This window comes from Coturnix japonica, chromosome 2, assembly GCF_054131305.1.
Source record: "Coturnix japonica strain WE chromosome 2, WE-NBRP24, whole genome shotgun sequence".
In the NCBI taxonomy this organism is placed as follows: Eukaryota; Metazoa; Chordata; class Aves; order Galliformes; family Phasianidae; genus Coturnix; species Coturnix japonica.
Window position 1 is genome coordinate 56914385 of NC_140664.1, and position 27349 is coordinate 56941733.

Consider the following 27349-nt stretch of genomic DNA (forward strand, 5'->3'; position numbering starts at 1 on the left):
ACCTCTTTCCCTCTTCAAAATAAGGACATTTCCAACAGAAATATCAATTTCTGACAAATCTTAGAAGAATGGCACACAAATATCAGTACCTATCCCAGAAATAAAAAGTTCTCTCCTAAGAATCATTCTTTATCCTTGCAAAAACATGGTTTTCTCACCAAAATTATGCTTTTTATCCCTTTAAAATAGCGTTGTTTCCCAGAAATACTGGTTTTCATCCCCAGAAGAAGACATTTTCTCTACAAAATGAAGCTTTGTAGCAAAATAGGACACATTGCTTCCAGAATACCTTTTCTCTTCTACAAATTGAGGACATTACTAACAGAAACACCTTTTCTCCTCTACAAAATAAGGACATTTCCAACAGATATATCCTTTTCTGACAGATTTTAGAAAAATTTCACAGGAATATCAATACTTATACCAGAAATAAAAAGGTCTCTCTTAGGTATCACTCTTTACCCTTGCAAAAATATGCTTTTCTTACCCAAATAATGTTTTTCATCTCTACAAACAGCATTTTCTAGACATAAAGGTGGTTTTCATCAACAAAGAAATCGATTTCTCTTCAAAATCAGCGTTTGTAGCCAAATATGACACATTGTTTCCAGAATAACTCTTTTCATCTAAAAAAGAATGACATTTCCAACAGAAATATCCATTTCTGACAGATTTTAGAAGTAGGTCACATGAACATCAATACTTATCCCAGAAATGAAAAGTACACTCTTAGGTATCACTCTTCATCCTTGCAAAACTATGGTTTTCTTCCCAAACTAATGCTTTTCATCCCTACAAATAGCAATTTCTCCCTAAATTTCTGGTTTTCATCCCCAAAAGAAGACACATTCTCTTTAAAATGATGCTTTGTAACAAATGATGACTCACTGATTCCAGAATATCTCTCTTCCCCTAGAAAATAATGACATTAACATAAGAATTATCCATTTCTGGCAAATTTCCGATGTATTTCACACTAATATCAATACTTACACCAGAAAAAAATGTGTCCTAAATTAGGTATCACTCTTGAATCTTGCAAAAAATTCATTTTCTTACCAATACAAAGCTTGTCATCATTACAAGTAGCATTTTCTACCCAAAAAAGTGGTTTTCATCCCCAATAGAAATCGTTTTCTCTACAAATGGTCCCCTGCAGTAACATATGAAACACTCTTATTGGAATACCTTTTTCCCTCTTCAAAATAAGGACATTTCCAACAGAAATATCAATTTCTGACAAATCTTAGAAGAATGGCACACAAATATCAGTACCTATCCCAGAAATAAAAAGTTCTCTCCTAAGAATCATTCTTCATCCTTGCAAAAACATGGTTTTCTCACCGAAATTATGCTTTTTATCCCTTTAAAATAGCGTTGTTTCCCAGAAATACTGGTTTTCATCCCCAGAAGAAGACATTTTCTCTACAAAATGAAGCTTTGTAGCAAAATAGGACACATTGCTTCCAGAATACCTTTTCTCTTCTACAAATTGAGGACATTACTAACAGAAACACCTTTTCTCCTCTACAAAATAAGGACATTTCCAACAGATATATCCTTTTCTGACAGATTTTAGAAAAATTTCACAGGAATATCAATACTTATACCAGAAATAAAAAGGTCTCTCTTAGGTATCACTCTTTACCCTTGCAAAAATATGCTTTTCTTACCCAAATAATGTTTTTCATCTCTACAAACAGGATTTCCTAGATATAAAGGTGGTTTTCATCACCAAAAGAAATCGATTTCTCTTCAAAATTAGCGTTTGTAGCCAAATATGACACATTGTTTCCAGAATAACTCTTTTCATCTAAAAAAGAATGACATTTCCAACAGAAATATCCATTTCTGACAGATTTTAGAAGTAGGTCACATGAACATCAATACTTATCCCAGAAATGAAAAGTACACTCTTAGGTATGACTCTTCATCCTTGCAAAACTATGGTTTTCTTCCCAAACTAATGCTTTTCATCCCTACAAATAGCAATTTCTCCCTAAATTTCTGGTTTTCATCCCCAAAAGAAGACACATTCTCTTTAAAATGATGCTTTGTAACAAATGATGACTCACTGATTCCAGAATATCTCTCTTCCACTACAAAATAATGACATTAACATAAGAATTATCCATTTCTGGCAAATTTCCGATGTATTTCACACTAATATCAAGACTTACACCAGAAATAAATGTGTCCTAAATTAGGTATCACTCTTGAATCTTGCAAAAAATTAATTTTCTTACCAATACAAAGCTTGTCATCATTACAAGTAGCATTTTCTACCCAAAAAAGTGGTTTTCATCCCCAATAGAAATCGTTTTCTCTACAAATGGTCCCCTGCAGTAACATATGAAACACTCTTATTGGAATACCTTTTTCCCTCTTCAAAATAAGGACATTTCCAACAGAAATATCAATTTCTGACAAATCTTAGAAGAATGGCACACAAATATCAGTACCTATCCCAGAAATAAAAAGTTCTCTCCTAAGAATCATTCTTCATCCTTGCAAAAACATGGTTTTCTCACCGAAATTATGCTTTTTATCCCTTTAAAATAGCGTTGTTTCCCAGAAATACTGGTTTTCATCCCCAGAAGAAGACATTTTCTCTACAAAATGAAGCTTTGTAGCAAAACAGGACACATTGCTTCCAGAATACCTTTTCTCTTCTACAAATTGAGGACATTACTAACAGAAACACCTTTTCTCCTCTACAAAATAAGGACATTTCCAACAGATATATCCTTTTCTGACAGATTTTAAAAAAATTTCACAGGAATATCAATACTTATACCAGAAATAAAAAGGTCTCTCTTAGGTATCACTCTTTACCCTTGCAAAAATATGCTTTTCTTACCCAAATAATGTTTTTCATCTCTACAAACAGCATTTTCTAGACATAAAGGTTGTTTTCATCAACAAAAGAAATCGATTTCTCTTCAAAATCAGCGTTTGTAGCCAAATATGACACATTGTTTCCAGAATAACTCTTTTCATCTAAAAAAGAATGACTTTTCCAACAGAAATATCCATTTCTGACAGATTTTAGAAGTAGGTCACATGAACATCAATACTTATCCCAGAAATGAAATGTACACTCTTAGGTATCACTCTTCATCCTTGCAAAACTATGGTTTTCTTCCCAAACTAATGCTTTTCATCCCTACAAATAGCAATTTCTCCCTAAATTACTGGTTTTCATCCCCAAAAGAAGACACATTCTCTTTAAAATGATGCTTTGTAACAAATGATGACTCACTGATTCCAAAATATCTCTCTTGACCTACAAAATAATGACATTAACATAAGAATTATCCATTTCTGGCAAATTTCCAATGTATTTCACACTAATATCAAGACTTACACCAGAGAAAAATGTGTTCTCTCTTAGGTATCACTCTTGAATCTTGCAAAAAATTCATTTTCTTACCAATACAAAGCTTTTCATCATTACAAGTAGCATTTTTTACCAGAAAAATAGGTTTTCATCCCCAATAGAAATCGTTTTCACTACAAATGTTCCCCTGTAGCAACATATGACACACTGTTATTGGAATACCTCTTTCCCTCTTCAAAATAAGGACATTTCCAACAGAAATATCAATTTCTGACAAATCTTAGAAGAATGGCACACAAATATCAGTACCTATCCCAGAAATAAAAAGTTCTCTCCTAAGAATCATTCTTTATCCTTGCAAAAACATGGTTTTCTCACCAAAATTATGCTTTTTATCCCTTTAAAATAGCGTTGTTTCCCAGAAATACTGGTTTTCATCCCCAGAAGAAGACATTTTCTCTACAAAATGAAGCTTTGTAGCAAAATAGGACACATTGCTTCCAGAATACCTTTTCTCTTCTAACATTTGAGGACATTACTAACAGAAACACCTTTTCTCCTCTACAAAATAAGGACATTTCCAACAGATATATTCTTTTCTGACAGATTTTAGAAAAATTTCACAGGAATATCAATACTTATACCAGAAATAAAAAGGTCTCTCTTAGGTATCACTCTTTACCCTTGCAAAAATATGCTTTTCTTACCCAAATAATGTTTTTCATCTCTACAAACAGCATTTTCTAAACATAAAGGTGGTTTTCATCACCAAAAGAAATCGATTTCTCTTCAAAATTAGCGTTTGTAGCCAAATATGACACATTGTTTCCAGAATAACTCTTTTCATCTAAAAAAGAATGACATTTCCAACAGAAATATCCATTTCTGACAGATTTTAGAAGTAGGTCACATGAATATCAATACTTATCCCAGAAATGAAGAGTACACTCTTAGGTATCACTCTTCATCCTTGCAAAACTGTGGTTTTCTTCCCAAACTAATGCTTTTCATCCCTACAAATAGCAATTTCTCCCTAAATTACTGGTTTTCATCCCCAAAAGAAGACACATTCTCTTTAAAATGATGCTTTGTAACAAATTATGACTCACTGATTCCAGAATATCTCTCTTCCCCTACAAAATAATGACATTAACATAAGAATTATCCATTTCTGGCAAATTTCCGATGTATTTCACACTAATATCAAGAATTACACCAGAAAAAAATGTGTTCTCTCTTAGGTATCACTCTTGAATCTTGCAAAAAATTCATTTTCTTACCAATACAAAGCTTGTCATCATTACAAGTAGCATTTTCTACCCAAAAAAGTGGTTTTCATCCCCAATAGAAATCGTTTTCTCTACAAATGGTCCCATGTAGCAACATATGAAACACTGTTATTGGAATACCTCTTTCCCTCTTCAAAATAAGGACATTTCCAACAGAAATATCCTTTTCTGACAGATTTTAGAAAAATTTCACAGGAATATCAATACTTATACCAGAATTATAAGGTCTCTCTTAGGTATCACTCTTTACCCTTGCAAAAATATGGTTTCCTTACCCAAATAATTTTTTTCATCTCTACAAACAGCATTTTCTAAACATAAAGGTGGTTTTCATCACCAAAAGAAATCGATTTCTTTACAAAATTAGCGTTTGTAGCCAAATATGACACATTGTTTAAAGAATAACTCTTTTCATCTAAAAAAGAATGACATTCCCAACAGAAATATCCATTTCTGACAGATTTTAGAAGTAGGTCACATGAATATCAATACTTATCCCTGAAATGAAATGTACACTCTTAGGTATCTCTTTTCATCGTTGCAAAACTATGGTTTTCTTCCCAAACTAATGCTTTTCATCACTACAAATAGCAATTTCTCCCTAAATTGCTGGTTTTCATCCCCAAAAGAAGACACATTCTCTTTAAAATGATGCTTTGTAACAAATGATGACTCACTGATTCCAGAATATCTGTCTTCTCCTACAAAATAATGACATTAACATAAGAATTATCCATTTCTTGCAAATTTCCGATGTATTTCACACTAATATCAAGAATTACACCAGAAAAAAATGTGTTCTCTCTTAGGTATCACTCTTGAATCTTGCAAAAATCTCATTTTCTTACCAATACAAAGCTTTTCATCATTACAAGTAGCATTTTTTACCAGAAAAATTGGTTTTCATCCCCAATAGAAATCGTTTTCACTGCAAATGTTCCCCTGTAGCAACATATGACACACTGTTATTGGAATACCTCTTTCCCTCTTCAAAATAAGGACATTTCCAACAGAAATATCCATTTCTGACAGATTTTAGAAGTAGGTCACATGAATATCAATACTTATCCCTGAAATGAAAAGTACACTCTTAGGTATCACTCTTCATCCTTGCAAAACTGTGGTTTTCTTCCCAAACTAATGCTTTTCATCCCTACAAATAGCAATTTCTCCCTAAATTACTGGTTTTCATCCCCAAAAGAAGACACATTCTCTTTAAAATGATGCTTTGTAACAAATGATGACTCACTGATTCCAGAATATCTGTCTTCCCCTACAAAATAATGACTTTAGCATAAGAATTATCCATTTCAGACAAATTTCCGATGTATTTCACACTAATATCAAGACTTACACCAGAAAAAAACGTGTTCTCTCTTAGGTATCACTCTTGAATCTTGCAAAAAATTCATTTTCTTAGCAATACAAAGCTTGCCATCATTACAAGTAGCATTTTCTACCTAAAAAATTGGTTTTCATTCTCAATAGAAATCGTTTTCTCTACAAATGGTCCCCTGTAGCAACATATGAAACACTCTTACTGGAATACCTCTTTCCCTCTTCAAAATAAGACATTTCCAACAGAAATATCGATTTCTGACAAATTTTAGAAGAATGGCACACAAATATCAGTACCTATTCCAGAAATAAAAAGTTCTCTCCTAAGAATCATTGTTATCCTTGCAAAAACATGGTTTTCTCACCAAAATTATGCTTTTTATCCCTTTAAAATAGCGTTGTCTCCCAGAAATGCTGGTTTTCATCCCCAGAAGAAGACATTTTCTCTACAAAATGAAGCTTTGTAGCAAAATAGGACACATTGCTTCCAGAATACCTTTTCTCTTCTACCAATTGAGGACATTACTAACAGAAACACCTTTTCTCCTCTACAAAATAAGGACATTTCCAACAGATATATCCTTTTCTGACAGATTTTAGAAAAATTTCACAGGAATATCAATACTTATACCAGAAATAAAAAGGTCTCTCTTAGGTATCACTCTTTACCCTTGCAAAAATATGCTTTTCTTACCAAAATAATGTTTTTCATCTCTACAAACAGCATTTTCTAGACATAAAGGTGGTTTTCATCACCAAAAGAAATCGTTTTCTCTTCAAAATTAGCGTTTGTAGCCAAATATGACACATTGTTTCCAGAATAACTCTTTTCATCTAAAAAAGAATGACATTTCCAACAGATACATCCTTTTCTGACAGATTTTAGAAAAATTTCACATTAATATCAATACTTATACCAGAAATAAAAAGGTCTCTCTTAGCTATCACTCTTTACCCTTGCAACAATATGCTTTTCTTACCCAAATAATGTTTTTCATGTCTTTAAACAGCATTTTCTAGGCATAAAGGTGGTTTTCATCACCAAAAGAAATCGATTTCTCTTCAAAATTAGCGTTTGTAGCCAAATATGACACATTTTTTCCAGAATAACTCTTTTCATCCAAAAAAGAATGACATTTCCAACAGAAATATCCATTTCTGTCAGATTTTAGAAGTAGGTCACATGAATATCAATACTTATCCCAGAAATGAAATGTACACTGTTGTATTAGGCGTAGTACGACCCTCGGGATGTAACGTGATAGGCCTTCCCCTGCTGGGTCATGCATATGTATAAAAGATAAGGATGAAACTGGATACCTATATAAGGGACCCTCACATTCCAATAAACGCCATTTTACCGCTGACCATATTGGTGTAACAAGCAGCTGTGACTTGGTCGGGGCCGTCGATACACATTCACAAAGGGACTTGACTTTCCAGGTTACCAGATCGAGGTAACAATTGGTGCCCCGTGTGAGGCAAAGTCCTGGAGGTGAGTGTGCGACGGCTAAAACCGCGCTGACGGACGCGGTATCCACGGTTCGAGCCCGTGGAAGCACTCTCGGTGGGGTGCAAAGGGGAATGCAGCGCTGCGCCTATCCTACGGCCGATAGTTCGTAGAAGACCAGGAAGACTTCAGGTCTCTGGGTAAATGGATTCCGTCTTTAGAGTAGTATTGCAACTTTGTAAAACCTATTGTGGTAAGAATGCTCCTTCTAAGAAGGATATTGCCGCTGTTGCCTCTTGCTTGGAGTCGGCGCGGCTTTTACCCTCCCCTGGCGTTTTGCTCGATTCGGGGCGGTGGGACTCTTTCAGTGAGGCCCTGCTCCAGAGAGCCACCCACGAGCATAAAGCGGAAGAATTAAAAACCTGGGGTTTGGTCCTAGGTGCGCTTAAAGCGGCTAGGGAGGAGAAGCAAGTCCAGGCCATTGCGAAAGGGGTCTTTGGTCTGGATTCCGGGACGTCTGGGGTCTCGGGGGGTGCGGGGGATCTGCTTTCTTGCAGTGACTCCGGATCCAAGATGGCGTCGGCCACGCCGGCTGATTCCAAGATGGCCATGGCCGCGCTCGAAACAACTCCGGAAAAGAAGGCGGAAGCTGAGTCATCGAAGGAGGCGCCACCATCATATCCCCGCCTTTACCCCTCTTTGCAGAGCTTTCACTCACCCGAAGGGGGCGGTTCTTGTCCGGAGGGGGGAGGGTTTATGGAGGCGGCGCGCCGTGGAGGCGTGGGCTCGCCCTCATACCCGCCCCCCTCAGAGGAGGGATCGTGTTCCAAAAAGGGGGAGGAACGGAAGGCTTTGCCCAGCCCCACAGTATCGGGTTCGCCTCCATGGAGGGAGGAGTTGTGGGGGGAGCAAGAGTTATCACGCAGGCCCACTAATTGGGCTGACATCCAGGAATCAATGCGTGAGTCGGGACTCAAGGAGCGAGATCATGCAGTGTTCCCGATTGTCGTCAGACAGGAGGGACCGGTTTGGGTACCTTTGGAAGCAAAAGCAGTTACTCGGTTTGCAGAAGCGATTGAGAAAAAGGGGCTGAGATCTCCGATGACACTAAGTGCTTTTGAGGCACTCATTGCCCCAGGTCCCCTACTCCCGTATGACATTGAGAGTCTAATGAGAGTCGTTCTCGAGCCAGTTCAGTTTACTTTGTGGAGGGAGGAGTGGATGATACAACTTAAAGCTATTGTAGCTGAGGCTGGACGTGATGCTCAACACCCTGCTAGTGGGAGGGAGGGGGAACCGAGAACTGATATAATGAGGCTTTCGGGAGTAACTGCGGAAATGGCTGGGTCCCCAGAGAGACAGCTTAGGCTCCTGCGCCCAGGGGAATTGCTTTCCACTACAGGGGCGGCTGCTACTGCATTTAGAAACTTTATAAGAAAGGCAGAGCCTGCAGCCCCGTGGTCAGAGATTGCTCAGGGTCCCTCAGAGTCATTCTCTGATTTTGCTAATCGATTGATACGAGCAGTAGAAGGATCAGATCTACCTAAGGACGCGCAAGCTTCTGTTTTAAAGGATTGCCTGAAGCAGAAGGCTCACAAAAATGTTAGGGACATCATTCGAGCTGCCCCTGACGATCTTGAGACTCCGGGTGAAATTATTAAGTATGTTCTGGACAAACAACAGACAACACCGCTGTCTAATGAGGGTGTGCCTAACACTGAGATCGCTTTCTTGCTGGAGGAGGCTCTGGTCTCCCGATCTGCATCTGTGGCCATTCTTCATGTCCGCAGTCATTCGGAGGTTCCAGGGTTCTTTACAGCTGGAAATGCGGTGGCTGACCGGGTAGCAGGTGGACAGGTGCTTACACTTCAAAAGGCACGTGACTTACACTCCTCTCTGCACATTGGAGCACGAGCTTTGTCACGAGCATGTTCCATTCCTCTATCCGCAGCTCGAGAAGTGGTTCAAACATGCCCGCACTGTAATTCAGCACCTGCGTTGGGGGCGGGAGTTAACCCTCGGGGGCTCTCTCCTCTAGATATCTGGCAGACTGACTTCACTTTAGAACAACGTATGGCTCCAAAGCAATGGTTGGCGGTCACCGTGGACACATCATCGACGATCATCATTGCCACCCAACACACGCGTGCTAACTCTCCTGCTGCTCAGCAACATTGGGCCACTGCCATCGCGGTCCTGGGGGTGCCGCGACACATCAAAACAGACAATGGCTCGTGTTTCATCTCGCGGTCTACACAAGATTGGCTTGAACGGTGGGGAATATCTCACTCTACAGGCATCCCTGGGAATTCCCAGGGACAAGCAATTGTGGAGAGGGCCAACCGCCTCCTGAAGGATAAGATACGTGTCCTTGGGGAGGGGGAGGGTCACAGAGGTAGGATCCCAATAGCCCAACAGGCAGAAGTATTGGCCCGAGCACTTTATGCAATCAATCATTTTGAACGAGGAGAGAGTAAGCACACCCCAATACAGAAACACTGGCAACCAAGAATCATTGACGAGGGGCCACCAGTAAAGATAAGATGGGATGATGGTACCTGGGAATCAGGGTGGTCTGTTTTAGTTTGGGGCAGAGGTTATGCTGCAGTAAAGGACAGAGAATCGGGAAAAATTTTATGGGTTCCGTCGAGAAAAATAAAACCTGATACAGCGATCGCCCAAAAGGATGTTCTGGGAGAAACAGAAAACTAATCGAAAAACTGAGTACTTTCCTTCTAGGTACGGTTGGTGGGAGCCCGCCAGCTGCATCCGTGAAACGACCCCACAGGAAAAAGAAAAGGGACGAATGAAGAACAGCTGTCAGTACTCACGAGAAGGACATCTGTTACATTATTGACTGTGTGCCTTTGTGTGATTGTTATAAGGGGATGAGGTTCGTTTGTGGGGTTCTACAGCCAGATTTTTTTGCATTTATTTTAGCTCTAGGAGTAGTTGTAGTCTATGCTTTTAGAGAAATTGAGAGGCTGGTATGCTGGCATGCTGGTCTGTTAAGCTAATGCCACCACAGTGTTCCTATCATTTTAGTCTTTTAGTTTTAAGAATTTGTTTACCTTGTTTGTTTCAATGTATTCAGGGTTGTTTACAGCGCATGATAATGAGCTGCATAAGCCCAAGATGCCTTGAAAATACTAACTAAAGAACCACTAACATTATTATACACTGCACCACATACCTTTGCATGTTTACGTCACTTTTTAAATAACTCACCACAAAATTTATATATGAAAACTAACACTTTTATATGTTAGGGATAGTTTTAGCGGTCGCGTGTTACGGGTCTTGGTTTTATTGGGCATGGGGAAGGGGAGATGTTGTATTAGGCGAAGTACGACCCTCGGGATGTAACGTGATAGGCCTTCCCCTGCTGGGTCATGCAAATGTATAAAAGATAAGGATGAAACTGGATACATATATAAGGGACCCTCACATTCCAATAAATGCCATTTTACCGCTGACCATATTGGTGTAACAAGCAGCTGTGACTTGGTCGGGGCCGTCGATACACATTCACAAAGGGACTTGACTTTCCAGGTTACCAGATCGAGGTAACAGTACACTCTTAGGTATCACTCTTCATCCTTGCAAAACTATGGTTTTCTTCCCAAACTAATGCTTTTCATCCCTACAAATAGCAATTTCTCCCTAAATTACTGGTTTTCATCCCCAAAAGAAGACACATTCTCTTTAAAATGATGCTTTGTAACAAATTATGACCCACTGATTCCAGAATATCTCTCTTCCCCTACAAAATAAAGACATTAACATAAGAATTATCCATTTCTGGCAAATTTCCGATGTATTTCACACTAATATCAAGACTTACACCAGAGAAAAATGTGTTCTCTCTTAGGTATCACTCTTGAATCTTGCAAAAAATTCATTTTCTTACCAATACAAAGCTTTTCATCATTACAAGTAGCATTTTCTACCCAAAAAAGTGGTTTTCATCCCCAATAGAAATCGTTTTCTCTACAAATGGTCCCGTGTAGCAACATATGAAACACTGTTATTGGAATACCTCTTTCCCTCTTCAAAATAAGGACATTTCCAACAGAAATATCGATTTCTGACAAATTTTAGAAGAATGGCACACAAATATCAGTACCTATCCCAGAAATAAAAAGTTCTCTCCTAAGAATCATTCTTCATCCTTGCAAAAACATGGTTTTCTCACCGAAATTATGCTTTTTATCCCTTTAAAATAGCGTTGTTTCCCAGAAATACTGGTTTTCATCCCCAGAAGAAGACATTTTCTCTACAAAATGAAGCTTTGTAGCAAAATAGGACACATTGCTTCCAGAATACCTTTTCTCTTCTACAAATTGAGGACATTACTAACAGAAACACCTTTTCTCCTCTACAAAATAAGGACATTTCCAACAGATATATCCTTTTCTGACAGATTTTAGAAAAATTTCACAGGAATATCAATACTTATACCAGAAATAAAAAGGTCTCTCTTAGGTATCACTCTTTACCCTTGCAAAAATACGGTTTTCTTACCAAAATAATGTTTTTCATCTCTACAAACAGCATTTTCTAAACATAAAGGTGGTTTTCATCACCAAAAGAAATCGATTTCTCTTCAAAATTAGCGTTTGTAGCCAAATATGACACATTGTTTCCAGAATAACTCTTTTCATCTAAAAAAGAATGACATTTCCAACAGAAATATCCATTTCTGACAGATTTTTGAAGTAGGTCACATGAATATCAATACTTATCCCTGAAATGAAAAGTACACTCTTAGGTATCACTCTTCATCCTTGCAAAACTATGGTTTTCTTCCCAAACTAATGCTTTTCATCCCTACAAATAGCAATTTCTCCCTAAATTACTGGTTTTCATCCCCAAAAGAAGACACATTCTCTTTAAAATGATGCTTTGTAACAAATGATGACTCACTGATTCCAGAATATCTCTCTTCCCCTAGAAAATAATGACATTAACATAAGAATTATCCATTTCTGGTAAATTTCCGATGTATTTCACACTAATATCAAGACTTACACCAGAAAAAAATGTGTTCTCTCTTAGGTATCACTCTTGAATCTTGCAAAAAATTCATTTTGTTACCAATACAAAGCTTGTCATCATTACAAGTAGCATTTTCTACCCAATAAAGTGGTTTTCATCCCCATTAGAAATCGTTTTCTCCACAAATGGTCGCTTGTAGCAACATATGAAACACTCTTATTGGAATACCTCTTTCCCTCTTCAAAATAAGGACATTTCCAACAGAAATATCGATTTCTGACAAATTTTAGAAGAATGGCACACAAATATCAGTACCTATCCCAGAAATAAAAAGTTCTCTATTAAGAATAATTCTTTATCCTTGCAAAAACATGGTTTTCTCACCAAAATTATGCTTTTTATCCCTTTAAAATAGCGTTGTTTCCCAGAAATACTGGTTTTCATCCCCAGAAGAAGACATTTTCTCTACAAAATGAAGCTTTGTAGCAAAATAGGACACATTGCTTCCAGAATACCTTTTCTCTTCTACAAATTGAGGACATTACTAACAGAAACACCTTTTCTCCTCTACAAAATAAGGACATTTCCAACAGATATAACCTTTTCTGACAGAGTTTAGAAAAATTTCACAGGAATATCAATACTTATACCAGAAATAAAAAGGTCTCTCTTAGGTATCACTCTTTACCCTTGCAAAAATATGGTTTCCTTACCAAAATAATGTTTTTCATCTCTACAAACAGCATTTTCTAAACATAAAGGTGGTTTTCATCACCAAAAGAAATCGTTTTCTCTTCAAAATTAGCGTTTGTAGCCAAATATGACACATTGTTTCCAGAATAACTCTTTTCATCTAATAAAGAATGACATTTCCAACAGAAATATCCATTTCTGACAGATTTTAGAAGTAGGTCACAAGAATATCAATACTTATCCCAGAACTGAAAAGTACACTCTTAGGTATCACTCTTCATCCTTGCAAAACTATGGTTTTCTTCCCAAACTAATGCTTTTCATCCCTACAAATAGCAATTTTTCCCTAAATTACTGGTTTTCATCCCCAAAAGAAGACACATTCACTTTAAAATGATGCTTTGTAACAAATTATGACCCACTGATTCCAGAATATCTCTCTTCCCCTACAAAATAAAGACATTAACATAAGAATTATCCATTTCTGGCAAATTTCCGATGTATTTCACACTAATATCAAGACTTACACCAGAAAAAAATGTGTTCTCTCTTAGGTATCACTCTTGAATCTTGCAAAATATTCATTTTCTTACCAATACAAAGCTTGCCATCATTACAAGTAGCATTTTCTACCCAAAAAAGTGGTTTTCATCCCCAATAGAAATCGTTTTCTCTACAAATGGTCCCGTGTAGCAACATATGAAACACTCTTATTGGAATACCTCTTTCCCTCTTCAAAATAAGGCCATTTCCAACAGAAATATCAATTTCTGACAAATCTTAGAAGAATGGCACACAAATATCAGTACCTATCCCAGAAATAAAAAGTTCTCTCCTAAGAATCATTCTTTATCCTTGCAAAAACATGGTTTTCTCACCAAAATTATGCTTTTTATCCCTTTAAAATAGCGTTGTTTCCCAGAAATACTGGTTTTCATCCCCAGAAGAAGACATTTTCTCTACAAAATGAAGCTTTGTAGCAAAATAGGACACATTGCTTCCAGAATACCTTTTCTCTTCTACAAATTGAGGACATTACTAACAGAAACACCTTTTCTCCTCTACAAAATAAGGACATTTCCAACAGATATATCCTTTTCTGACAGATTTTAGAAAAATTTCACAGGAATATCAATACTTATACCAGAAATAAAAAGGTCTCTCTTAGGTATCACTCTTTACCCTTGCAAAAATATGCTTTTCTTACCCAAATAATGTTTTTCATCTCTACAAACAGCATTTTCTAGACATGAAGGTGGTTTTCATCACCAAAAGAAATCGATTTCTCTTCAAAATTAGCGTTTGTAGCCAAATATGTCACATTGTTTCCAGAATAACTCTTTTCATCTAAAAAAGAATGACATTTCCAACAGAAATATCCATTTCTGACAGATTTTAGAAGTAGGTCACATGAATATCACTACTTATCCCAGAAATGAAAAGTACACTCTTAGGTATGACTCTTCATCCTTGCAAAACTATGGTTTTCTTCCCAAACTAATGCTTTTCATCCCTACAAATAGCAATTTCTCCCTAAATTACTGGTTTTCATCCCCAAAAGAAGACACATTCTCTTTAAAATGATGCTTTGTAACAAATGATGACTCACTGATTCCAGAATATCTCTCTTCCACTACAAAATAATGACATTAACATAAGAATTATCCATTTCTGGCAAATTTCCGATGTATTTCACACTAATATCAAGACTTACACCAGAAATAAATGTGTCCTAAATTAGGTATCACTCTTGAATCTTGCAAAAAATTCATTTTCTTACCAATACAAAGCTTGTCATCATTACAAGTAGCATTTTCTACCCAAAAAAGTGGTTTTCATCCCCAATAGAAATCGTTTTCTCTACAAATGGTCCCCTGCAGTAACATATGAAACACTCTTATTGGAATACCTTTTTCCCTCTTCAAAATAAGGACATTTCCAACAGAAGTATCAATTTCTGACAAATCTTAGAAGAATGGCACACAAATATCAGTACCTATCCCAGAAATAAAAAGTTCTCTCCTAAGAATCATTCTTCATCCTTGCAAAAACATGGTTTTCTCACCGAAATTATGCTTTTTATCCCTTTAAAATAGCGTTGTTTCCCAGAAATACTGGTTTTCATCCCCAGAAGAAGACATTTTCTCTACAAAATGAAGCTTTGTAGCAAAATAGGACACATTGCTTCCAGAATACCTTTTCTCTTCTACAAATTGAGGACATTACTAACAGAAACACCTTTTCTCCTCTACAAAATAAGGACATTTCCAACAGATATATCCTTTTCTGACAGATTTTAGAAAAATTTCACAGGAATATCAATACTTATACCAGAAATCAAAAGGTCTCTCTTAGGTATCACTCTTTACCCTTGCAAAAATATGCTTTTCTTACCCAAATAATGTTTTTCATCTCTACAAACAGCATTTTCTAGACATAAAGGTTGTTTTCATCAACAAAAGAAATCGATTTCTCTTCAAAATCAGCGTTTGTAGCCAAATATGACACATTGTTTCCAGAATAACTCTTTTCATCTAAAAAAGAATGACATTTCCAACAGAAATATCCATTTCTGACAGATTTTAGAAGTAGGTCACATGAACATCAATACTTATCCCAGAAATGAAAAGTACACTCTTAGGTATCACTCTTCATCCTTGCAAAACTATGGTTTTCTTCCCAAACTAATGCTTTTCATCCCTACAAATAGCAATTTCTCCCTAAATTACTGGTTTTCATCCCCAAAAGAAGACACATTCTCTTTAAAATGATGCTTTGTAACAAATTATGACTCACTGATTCCAAAATATCTCTCTTGACCTACAAAATAATGACATTAACATAAGAATTATCCATTTCTGGCAAATTTCCAATGTATTTCACACTAATATCAAGACTTACACCAGAGAAAAATGTGTTCTCTCTTAGGTATCACTCTTGAATCTTGCAAAAAAATTCATTTTCTTACCAATACAAAGCGTTTCATCATTACAAGTAGCATTTTTTACCAGAAAAATTGGTTTTCATCCCCAATAGAAATCGTTTTCACTACAAATGTTCCCCTGTAGCAACATATGAAACACTCTTATTGGAATACCTCTTTCCCTCTTCAAAATAAGGACATTTCCAACAGAAATATCAATTTCTGACAAATCTTAGAAGAATGGCACACAAATATCAGTACCTATCCCAGAAATAAAAAGTTCTCTCCTAAGAATCATTCTTCATCCTTGCAAAAACATGGTTTTCTCACCGAAATTATGCTTTTTATCCCTTTAAAATAGCGTTGTTTCCCAGAAATACTGGTTTTCATCCCCAGAAGAAGACATTTTCTCTACAAAATGAAGCTTTGTAGCAAAATAGGACACATTGCTTCCAGAATACCTTTTCTCATCTACAAATTGAGGACATTACTAACAGAAACACCTTTTCTCCTCTACAAAATAAGGACATTTCCAACAGATATATCCTTTTCTGACAGATTTTAGAAAAATTTCACAGGAATATCAATACTTATACCAGAAATAAAAAGGTCTCTCTTAGGTATCACTCTTTACCCTTGCAAAAATACGGTTTTCTTACCAAAATAATGTTTTTCATCTCTACAAACAACATTTTCTAAACATAAAGGTGGTTTTCATCACCAAAAGAAATCGATTTCTCTTCAAAATTAGCGTTTGTAGCCAAATATGACACATTGTTTCCAGAATAACTCTTTTCATCTAAAAAAGAATGACATTTCCAACAGAAATATCCATTTCTGACAGATTTTAGAAGTAGGTCACATGAATATCAATACTTATCCCTGAAATGAAAAGTACACTCTTAGGTATCACTCTTCATCCTTGCAAAACTATGGTTTTCTTCCCAAACTAATGCTTTTCATCCCTACAAATAGCAATTTCTCCCTAAATTACTGGTTTTCATCCCCAAAAGAAGACACATTCTCTTTAAAATGATGCTTTGTAACAAATGATGACTCACTGATTCCAGAATATCTCTCTTCCACTACAAAATAATGACATTAACATAAGAATTATCCATTTCTGGTTAATTTCCGATGTATTTCACAGTAATATAAAGAATTACACCAGAAAAAAATGTGTTCTCTCTTAGGTATCACTCTTGAATCTTGCAAAAAATTCATTTTCTTACCAATACAAAGCTTTTCATCATTACAAGTAGCATTTTCTACCCAAAAAAGTGGTTTTCATCCCCAATAGAAATCGTTTTCACTACAAATGTTCCCCTGTAGCAACATATGAAACACTCTTATTGGAATACCTCTTTCCCTCTTCAAAATAAGGACATTTCCAACAGAAATATCAATTTCTGACAAATCTTAGAAGAATGGCACACAAATATCAGTACCTATCCCAGAAATAAAAAGTTCTCTCCTAAGAATCATTCTTCATCCTTGTAAAAACATGGTTTTCTCACCGAAATTATGCTTTTTATCCCTTTAAAATAGCGTTGTTTCCCAGAAATACTGGTTTTCATCCCCAGAAGAAGACATTTTCTCTACAAAATGAAGCTTTGTAGCAAAATAGGACACATTGCATCCAGAATACCTTTTCTCATCTACAAATTGAGGACATTACTAACAGAAACACCTTTTCTCCTCTACAAAATAAGGACATTTCCAACAGATATATCCTTTTCTGACAGATTTTAGAAAAATTTCACAGGAATATCAATACTTATACCAGAAATAAAAAGGTCTCTCTTAGGTATCACTCTTTACCCTTGCAAAAATACGGTTTTCTTACCAAAATAATGTTTTTCATCTCTACAAACAGCATTTTCTAAACATAAAGGTGGTTTTCATCACCAAAAGAAATCGATTTCTCTTCAAAATTAGCGTTTGTAGCCAAATATGACACATTGTTTCCAGAATAACTCTTTTCATCTAAAAAAGAATGACATTTCCAACAGAAATATCCATTTCTGACAGATTTTAGAAGTAGGTCACATGAATATCAATACTTATCCCTGAAATGAAAAGTACACTCTTAGGTATCACTCTTCATCCTTGCAAAACTATGGTTTTCTTCCCAAACTAATGCTTTTCATCCCTACAAATAGCAATTTCTCCCTAAATTACTGGTTTTCATCCCCAAAAGAAGACACATTCTCTTTAAAATGATGCTTTGTAACAAATGATGACTCACTGATTCCAGAATATCTCTCTTCCACTACAAAATAATGACATTAACATAAGAATTATCCATTTCTGGTAAATTTCCGATGTATTTCACACTAATATAAAGAATTACACCAGAAATAAATGTGTCCTAAATTAGGTATCACTCTTGAATCTTGCAAAAAATTCATTTTCTTACCAATACAAAGCTTGTCATCATTACAAGTAGCATTTTCTACACAAAAAAGTGGTTTTCATCCCCAATAGAAATCGTTTTCTCTACAAATGGTCCCCTGCAGGAACATATGAAACACTCTTATTGGAATACCTTTTTCCCTCTTCAAAATAAGGACATTTCCAACAGAAATATCAATTTCTGACAAATTTTAGAAGAATGGCACACAAATATCAGTACCTATCCCAGAAATAAAAAGTTCTCTCCTAGGAATCATACTTCATCCTTGCAAAAACATGGTTTTCTCACCGAAATTATGCTTTTTATCCCTTTAAAATAGCGTTGTTTCCCAGAAATACTGGTTTTCATCCCCAGAAGAAGACATTTTCTCTACAAAATGAAGCTTTGTAGCAAAATAGGACACATTGCTTCCAGAATACCTTTTCTCATCTACAAATTGAGGACATTACTAACAGAAACACCTTTTCTCCTCTACAAAATAAGGACATTTCCAACAGATATATCCTTTTCTGACAGATTTTAGAAAAATTTCACAGGAATATCAATACTTATACCAGAAATAAAAAGGTCTCTCTTAGGTATCACTATTTACCCTTGCAAAAATACGGTTTTCTTACCAAAATAATGTTTTTCATCTCTACAAACAGCATTTTCTAAACATAAAGGTGGTTTTCATCACCAAAAGAAATCGATTTCTCTTCAAAATTAGCGTTTGTAGCCAAATATGACACATTGTTTCCAGAATAACTCTTTTCATCTAAAAAAGAATGACATTTCCAACAGAAATATCCATTTCTGACAGATTTTAGAAGTAGGTCACATGAATATCAATACTTATCCCTGAAATGAAAAGTACACTCTTAGGTATCACTCTTCATCCTTGCAAAACTATGGTTTTCTTCCCAAACTAATGCTTTTCATCCCTACAAATAGCAATTTCTCCCTAAATTTCTGGTTTTCATCCCCAAAAGAAGACACATTCTCTTTAAAATGATGCTTTGTAACAAATGATGACTCACTGATTCCAGAATATCTCTCTTCCCCTACAAAATAATGACATTAACATAAGAATTATCCATTTCTGGTAAATTTCCGATGTATTTCACACTAATATAAAGAATTACACCAGAAATAAATGTGTCCTAAATTAGGTATCACTCTTGAATCTTGCAAAAAATTCATTTTCTTACCAATACAAAGCTTGTCATCATTACAAGTAGCATTTTCTACCCAAAAAAGTGGTTTTCATCCCCAATAGAAATCGTTTTCTCTACAAATGGTCCCGTGTAGCAACATATGAAACACTCTTATTGGAATACCTTTTTCCCTCTTCAAAATAAGGACATTTCCAACAGAAATATCAATTTCTGACAAATTTTAGAAGAATGGCACACAAATATCAGTACCTATCCCAGAAATAAAAAGTTCTCTCCTAGGAATCATACTTCATCCTTGCAAAAACATGGTTTTCTCACCGAAATTATGCTTTTTATCCCTTTAAAATAGCGTTGTTTCCCAGAAATACTGGTTTTCATCCCCAGAAGAAGACATTTTCTCTACAAAATGAAGCTTTGTAGCAAAATAGGACACATTGCTTCCAGAATACCTTTTCTCTTCTACAAATTGAGGACATTACTAACAGAAACACCTTTTCTCCTCTACAAAATAAGGACATTTCCAACAGATATATCCTTTTCTGACAGATTTTAGAAAAATTTCACAGGAATATCAATACTTATACCAGAAATAAAAAGGTCTCTCTTAGGTATCACTCTTTACCCTTGCAAAAATATGGTTTCCTTACCAAAATAATGTTTTTCATCTCTACAAACAGCATTTTCTAAACATAAAGGTGGTTTTCATCACCAAAAGAAATCGATTTCTCTACAAAATTAGCGTTTGTAGCCAAATATGACACATTGTTTAAAGAATAACTCTTTTCATCTAAAAAAGAATGACATTTCCAACAGAAATATCCATTTCTGACAGATTTTAGAAGTAGGTCACATGAATATCAATACTTATCCCTGAAATGAAATGTACACTCTTAGGTATCTCTTTTCATCCTTGCAAAACTATGGTTTTCTTCCCAAACTAATGCTTTTCATCACTACAAATAGCAATTTCTCCCTAAATTACTGGTTTTCATCCCCAAAAGAAGACACATTCTCTTTAAAATGATGCTTTGTAACAAATGATGACTCACTGATTCCAGAATATCTGTCTTCTCCTACAAAATAATGATATTAACATAAGAATTATCCATTTCTGGCAAATTTCCGATGTATTTCACACTAATATCAAGAATTACACCAGAAAAAAATGTGTTCTCTCTTAGGTATCACTCTTGAATCTTGCAAAAATCTCATTTTCTTACCAATACAAAGCTTTTCATCATTGCAAGTAGCATTTTTTACCAGAAAAATTGGTTTTCATCCCCAATAGAAATCGTTTTCGCTGCAAATGTTCCCCTGTAGCAACATATGACACACTGTTATTGGAATACCTCTTTCCCTCTTCAAAATAAGGACATTTCCAACAGAAATATCCATTTCTGACAGATTTTAGAAGTAGGTCACATGAATATCAATACTTATCCCTGAAATGAAAAGTACACTCTTAGGTATCACTCTTCATCCTTGCAAAACTGTGGTTTTCTTCCCAAACTAATGCTTTTCATCCCTACAAATAGCAATTTCTCCCTAAATTACTGGTTTTCATCCCCAAAAGAAGACACATTCTCTTTAAAATGATGCTTTGTAACAAATGATGACTCACTGATTCCAGAATCTCTCTTCCCCTACAAAATAATGACATTAACATAAGAATTATCCATTTCAGACAAATTTCCGATGTATTTCACACTAATATCAGGACTTACACAAGAAAATATTTTGTTCTGTCGTAGGTATCAATCTTGAATCTTGCAAAGAATTCATTTTCTTAGCAATACAAAGCTTGCCATCATTACAAGTAGCATTTTCTACCCAAAAAATTGGTTTTCATTCTCAATAGAAATCGTTTTCTCTACAAATGGTCCCCTGTAGCAACATATGAAACACTCTTACTGGAATACCTCTTTCCCTCTTCAAAATAAGGACATTTCCAACAGAAATATCGATTTCTGACAAATTTTAGAAGAATGGCACACAAATATCAGTACCTATTCCAGAAATAAAATTTCTCTCCTAAGAATCATTGTTATCCTTGCAAAAACATGGTTTTCTCACCAAAATTATGCTTTTTATCCCTTTAAAATAGCGTTGTCTCCCAGATATGCTGGTTTTCATCCCCAGAAGAAGACATTTTCTCTACAAAATGAAGCTTTTTAGCAAAATAGGACACATTGCTTCCAGAATACCTTTTCTCTTCTACCAATTGAGGACATTACTAACAGAAACACCTTTTCTCCTCTACAAAATAAGGACATTTCCAACAGATATATCCTTTTCTGACAGATTTTAGAAAAATTTCACAGGAATATCAATACTTATACCAGAAATAAAAAGGTCTCTCTTAGGTAACACTCTTTACCCTTGCAAAAATATGCTTTTCTTACCCAAATAATGTTTTTCATCTCTACAAACAGCATTTTCTAGACATAAATGTGGTTTTCATCACCAAAAGAAATCGTTTTCTCTTCAAAATTAGCGTTTGTAGCCAAATATGACACATTGTTTCCAGAATAACTCTTTTCATCTAAAAAAGAATGACATTTCCAACAGATACATCCTTTTCTGACAGATTTTAGAAAAATTTCACATTAATATCAATACTTATACCAGAAATAAAAAGGTCTCTCTTAGCTATCACTCTTTACCCTTGCAACAATATGCTTTTCTTACCCAAATAATGTTTTTCATGTCTTTAAACAGCATTTTCTAGACATAAAGGTGGTTTTCATCACCAAAAGAAATTGATTTCTCTTCAAAATTAGCGTTTGTAGCCAAATATGACACATTTTTTCCAGAATAACTCTTTTCATCCAAAAAAGAATGACATTTCCAACAGAAATATCCATTTCTGTCAGATTTTAGAAGTAGGTCACATGAATATCAATACTTATCCCAGAAATGAAATGTACACTGTTGTATTAGGCGAAGTACGACCCTCGGGATGTAACGTGATAGGCCTTCCCCTGCTGGGTCATGCATATGTATAAAAGATAAGGATGAAACTGGATACCTATATAAGGGACCCTCACATTCCAATAAACGCCATTTTACCGCTGACCATATTGGTGTAACAAGCAGCTGTGACTTGGTCGGGGCCGTCGATACACATTCACAAAGGGACTTGACTTTCCAGGTTACCAGATCGAGGTAACAATTGGTGCCCCGTGTGAGGCAAAGTCCTGGAGGTGAGTGTGCGACGGCTAAAACCGCGCTGACGGACGCGGTATCCACGGTTCGAGCCCGTGGAAGCACTCTCGGTGGGGTGCAAAGGGGAATGCAGCGCTGCGCCTATCCTACGGCCGATAGTTCGTAGAAGACCAGGAAGACTTCAGGTCTCTGGGTAAATGGATTCCGTCTTTAGAGTAGTATTGCAACTTTGTAAAACCTATTGTGGTAAGAATGCTCCTTCTAAGAAGGATATTGCCGCTGTTGCCTCTTGCTTGGAGTCGGCGTGGCTTTTACCCTCCCCTGGCGTTTTGCTCGATTCGGGGCGGTGGGACTCTTTCAGTGAGGCCCTGCTCCAGAGAGCCACCCACGAGCATAAAGCGGAAGAATTAAAAACCTGGGGTTTGGTCCTAGGTGCGCTTAAAGCGGCTAGGGAGGAGAAGCAAGTCCAGGCCATCGCGAAAGGGGTCTTTGGTCTGGATTCCGGGACGTCCGGGGTCTCGGGGGGTGCGGGGGATCTGCTTTCTTGCAGTGACTCCGGATCCAAGATGGCGTCGGCCACGCCGGCTGATTCCAAGATGGCCATGGCCGCGCTCGAAACAACTCCGGAAAAGAAGGCGGAAGCTGAGTCATCGAAGGAGGCGCCACCATCATATCCCCGCCTTTACCCCTCTTTGCAGAGCTTTCACTCACCCGAAGGGGGCGGTTCTTGTCCGGAGGGGGGAGGGTTTATGGAGGCGGCGCGCCGTGGAGGCGTGGGCTCGCCCTCATACCCGCCCCCCTCAGAGGAGGGATCGTGTTCCAAAAAGGGGGAGGAACGGAAGGCTTTGCCCAGCCCCACAGTATCGGGTTCGCCTCCATGGAGGGAGGAGTTGTGGGGGGAGCAAGAGTTATCACGCAGGCCCACTAATTGGGCTGACATCCAGGAATCAATGCGTGAGTCGGGACTCAAGGAGCGAGATCATGCAGTGTTCCCGATTGTCGTCAGACAGGAGGGACCGGTTTGGGTACCTTTGGAAGCAAAAGCAGTTACTCGGTTTGCAGAAGCGATTGAGAAAAAGGGGCTGAGATCTCCGATGACACTAAGTGCTTTTGAGGCACTCATTGCCCCAGGTCCCCTACTCCCGTATGACATTGAGAGTCTAATGAGAGTCGTTCTCGAGCCAGTTCAGTTTACTTTGTGGAGGGAGGAGTGGATGATACAACTTAAAGCTATTGTAGCTGAGGCTGGACGTGATGCTCAACACCCTGCTAGTGGGAGGGAGGGGGAACCGAGAACTGATATAATGAGGCTTTCGGGAGTAACTGCGGAAATGGCTGGGTCCCCAGAGAGACAGCTTAGGCTCCTGCGCCCAGGGGAATTGCTTTCCACTACAGGGGCGGCTGCTACTGCCTTTAGAAACTTTATAAGAAAGGCAGAGCCTGCAGCCCCGTGGTCAGAGATTGCTCAGGGTCCCTCAGAGTCATTCTCTGATTTTGCTAATCGATTGATACGAGCAGTAGAAGGATCAGATCTACCTAAGGACGCGCAAGCTTCTGTTTTAAAGGATTGCCTGAAGCAGAAGGCTCACAAAAATGTTAGGGACATCATTCGAGCTGCCCCTGACGATCTTGAGACTCCGGGTGAAATTATTAAGTATGTTCTGGACAAACAACAGACAACACCGCTGTCTAATGAGGGTGTGCCTAACACTGAGATCGCTTTCTTGCTGGAGGAGGCTCTGGTCTCCCGATCTGCATCTGTGGCCATTCTTCATGTCCGCAGTCATTCGGAGGTTCCAGGGTTCTTTACAGCTGGAAATGCGGTGGCTGACCGGGTAGCAGGTGGACAGGTGCTTACACTTCAAAAGGCACGTGACTTACACTCCTCTCTGCACATTGGAGCACGAGCTTTGTCACGAGCATGTTCCATTCCTCTATCCGCAGCTCGAGAAGTGGTTCAAACATGCCCGCACTGTAATTCAGCACCTGCGTTGGGGGCGGGAGTTAACCCTCGGGGGCTCTCTCCTCTAGATATCTGGCAGACTGACTTCACTTTAGAACAACGTATGGCTCCAAAGCAATGGTTGGCGGTCACCGTGGACACATCATCGACGATCATCATTGCCACCCAACACACGCGTGCTAACTCTCCTGCTGCTCAGCAACATTGGGCCACTGCCATCGCGGTCCTGGGGGTGCCGCGACACATCAAAACAGACAATGGCTCGTGTTTCATCTCGCGGTCTACACAAGATTGGCTTGAACGGTGGGGAATATCTCACTCTACAGGCATCCCTGGGAATTCCCAGGGACAAGCAATTGTGGAGAGGGCCAACCGCCTCCTGAAGGATAAGATACGTGTCCTTGGGGAGGGGGAGGGTCACAGAGGTAGGATCCCAATAGCCCAACAGGCAGAAGTATTGGCCCGAGCACTTTATGCAATCAATCATTTTGAACGAGGAGAGAGTAAGCACACCCCAATACAGAAACACTGGCAACCAAGAATCATTGACGAGGGGCCACCAGTAAAGATAAGATGGGATGATGGTACCTGGGAATCAGGGTGGTCTGTTTTAGTTTGGGGCAGAGGTTATGCTGCAGTAAAGGACAGAGAATCGGGAAAAATTTTATGGGTTCCGTCGAGAAAAATAAAACCTGATACAGCGATCGCCCAAAAGGATGTTCTGGGAGAAACAGAAAACTAATCGAAAAACTGAGTACTTTCCTTCTAGGTACGGTTGGTGGGAGCCCGCCAGCTGCATCCGTGAAACGACCCCACAGGAAAAAGAAAAGGGACGAATGAAGAACAGCTGTCAGTACTCACGAGAAGGACATCTGTTACATTATTGACTGTGTGCCTTTGTGTGATTGTTATAAGGGGATGAGGTTCGTTTGTGGGGTTCTACAGCCAGATTTTTTTGCATTTATTTTAGCTCTAGGAGTAGTTGTAGTCTATGCTTTTAGAGAAATTGAGAGGCTGGTATGCTGGCATGCTGGTCTGTTAAGCTAATGCCACCACAGTGTTCCTATCATTTTAGTCTTTTAGTTTTAAGAATTTGTTTACCTTGTTTGTTTCAATGTATTCAGGGTTGTTTACAGCGCATGATAATGAGCTGCATAAGCCCAAGATGCCTTGAAAATACTAACTAAAGAACCACTAACATTATTATACACTGCACCACATACCTTTGCATGTTTACGTCACTTTTTAAATAACTCACCACAAAATTTATATATGAAAACTAACACTTTTATATGTTAGGGATAGTTTTAGCGGTCGCGTGTTACGGGTCTTGGTTTTATTGGGCATGGGGAAGGGGAGATGTTGTATTAGGCGAAGTACGACCCTCGGGATGTAACGTGATAGGCCTTCCCCTGCTGGGTCATGCATATGTATAAAAGATAAGGATGAAACTGGATACCTATATAAGGGACCCTCACATTCCAATAAATGCCATTTTACCGCTGACCATATTGGTGTAACAAGCAGCTGTGACTTGGTCGGGGCCGTCGATACACATTCACAAAGGGACTTGACTTTCCAGGTTACCAGATCGAGGTAACAGTACACTCTTAGGTATCACTCTTCATCCTTGCAAAACTATGGTTTTCTTCCCAAACTAATGCTTTTCATCCCTACAAATAGCAATTTCTCCCTAAATTACTGGTTTTCATCCCCAAAAGAAGACACATTCTCTTTAAAATGATGCTTTGTAACAAATTATGACCCACTGATTCCAGAATATCTCTCTTCCCCTACAAAATAAAGACATTAACATAAGAATTATCCATTTCTGGCAAATTTCCGATGTATTTCACACTAATATCAAGACTTACACCAGAAAAAAATGTGTTCTCTCTTAGGTATCACTCTTGAATCTTGCAAAAAATTCATTTTCTTACCAATACAAAGCTTGTCATCATTACAAGTAGCATTTTCTACCCAAAAAAGTGGTTTTCATCCCCAATAGAAATCGTTTTCTCTACAAATGGTCCCGTGTAGCAACATATGAAACACTCTTATTGGAATACCTCTTTCCCTCTTCAAAATAAGGACATTTCCAACAGAAATATCGATTTCTGACAAATTTTAGAAGAATGGCACACAAATATCAGTACCTATCCCAGAAATAAAAAGTTCTCTCCTAAGAATCATTCTTCATCCTTGCAAAAACATGGTTTTCTCACCGAAATTATGCTTTTTATCCCTTTAAAATAGCGTTGTTTCCCAGAAATACTGGTTTTCATCCCCAGAAGAAGACATTTTCTCTACAAAATGAAGCTTTGTAGCAAAATAGGACACATTGCTTCCAGAATACCTTTTCTCTTCTACAAATTGAGGACATTACTAACAGAAACACCTTTTCTCCTCTACAAAATAAGGACATTTCCAACAGATATATCCTTTTCTGACAGATTTTAGAAAAATTTCACAGGAATATCAATACTTATACCAGAAATCAAAAGGTCTCTCTTAGGTATCACTCTTTACCCTTGCTTAAATACGGTTTTCTTACCAAAATAATGTTTTTCATCTCTACAAACAGCATTTTCTAAACATAAAGGTGGTTTTCATCACC

General features: G+C 37.5%; 2 protein-coding genes across 2 annotated transcripts; both read left to right on the forward strand.

The window, feature by feature from the left end:
- Positions 1–7927: 7927 nt before the first annotated feature.
- Positions 7928–10807, forward strand: LOC146761821 (uncharacterized). Its single transcript, XM_085539840.1, has one exon. The coding sequence runs from the start codon at positions 7991–7993 to the stop codon at positions 10127–10129; it is 2139 nt and encodes a 712-aa protein (XP_085395966.1). The 5' UTR covers positions 7928–7990; the 3' UTR covers positions 10130–10807.
- Positions 10808–23182: 12375 nt separating this feature from the next.
- LOC146761822 (uncharacterized) lies at positions 23183–26241 on the forward strand. The gene has a single exon (XM_085539841.1). The coding sequence runs from the start codon at positions 23336–23338 to the stop codon at positions 25472–25474; it is 2139 nt and encodes a 712-aa protein (XP_085395967.1). The 5' UTR covers positions 23183–23335; the 3' UTR covers positions 25475–26241.
- Positions 26242–27349: the final 1108 nt, after the last annotated feature.

What these genes read in the sequence shown, in the direction of transcription:
- LOC146761821 (XM_085539840.1), top strand. Translation starts at nt 7,991, where the DNA reads ATGGCGTCGGCCACGCCGGCTGATTCCAAGATGGCCATGGCCGCGCTC.
- LOC146761822 (XM_085539841.1), top strand. Translation starts at nt 23,336, where the DNA reads ATGGCGTCGGCCACGCCGGCTGATTCCAAGATGGCCATGGCCGCGCTC.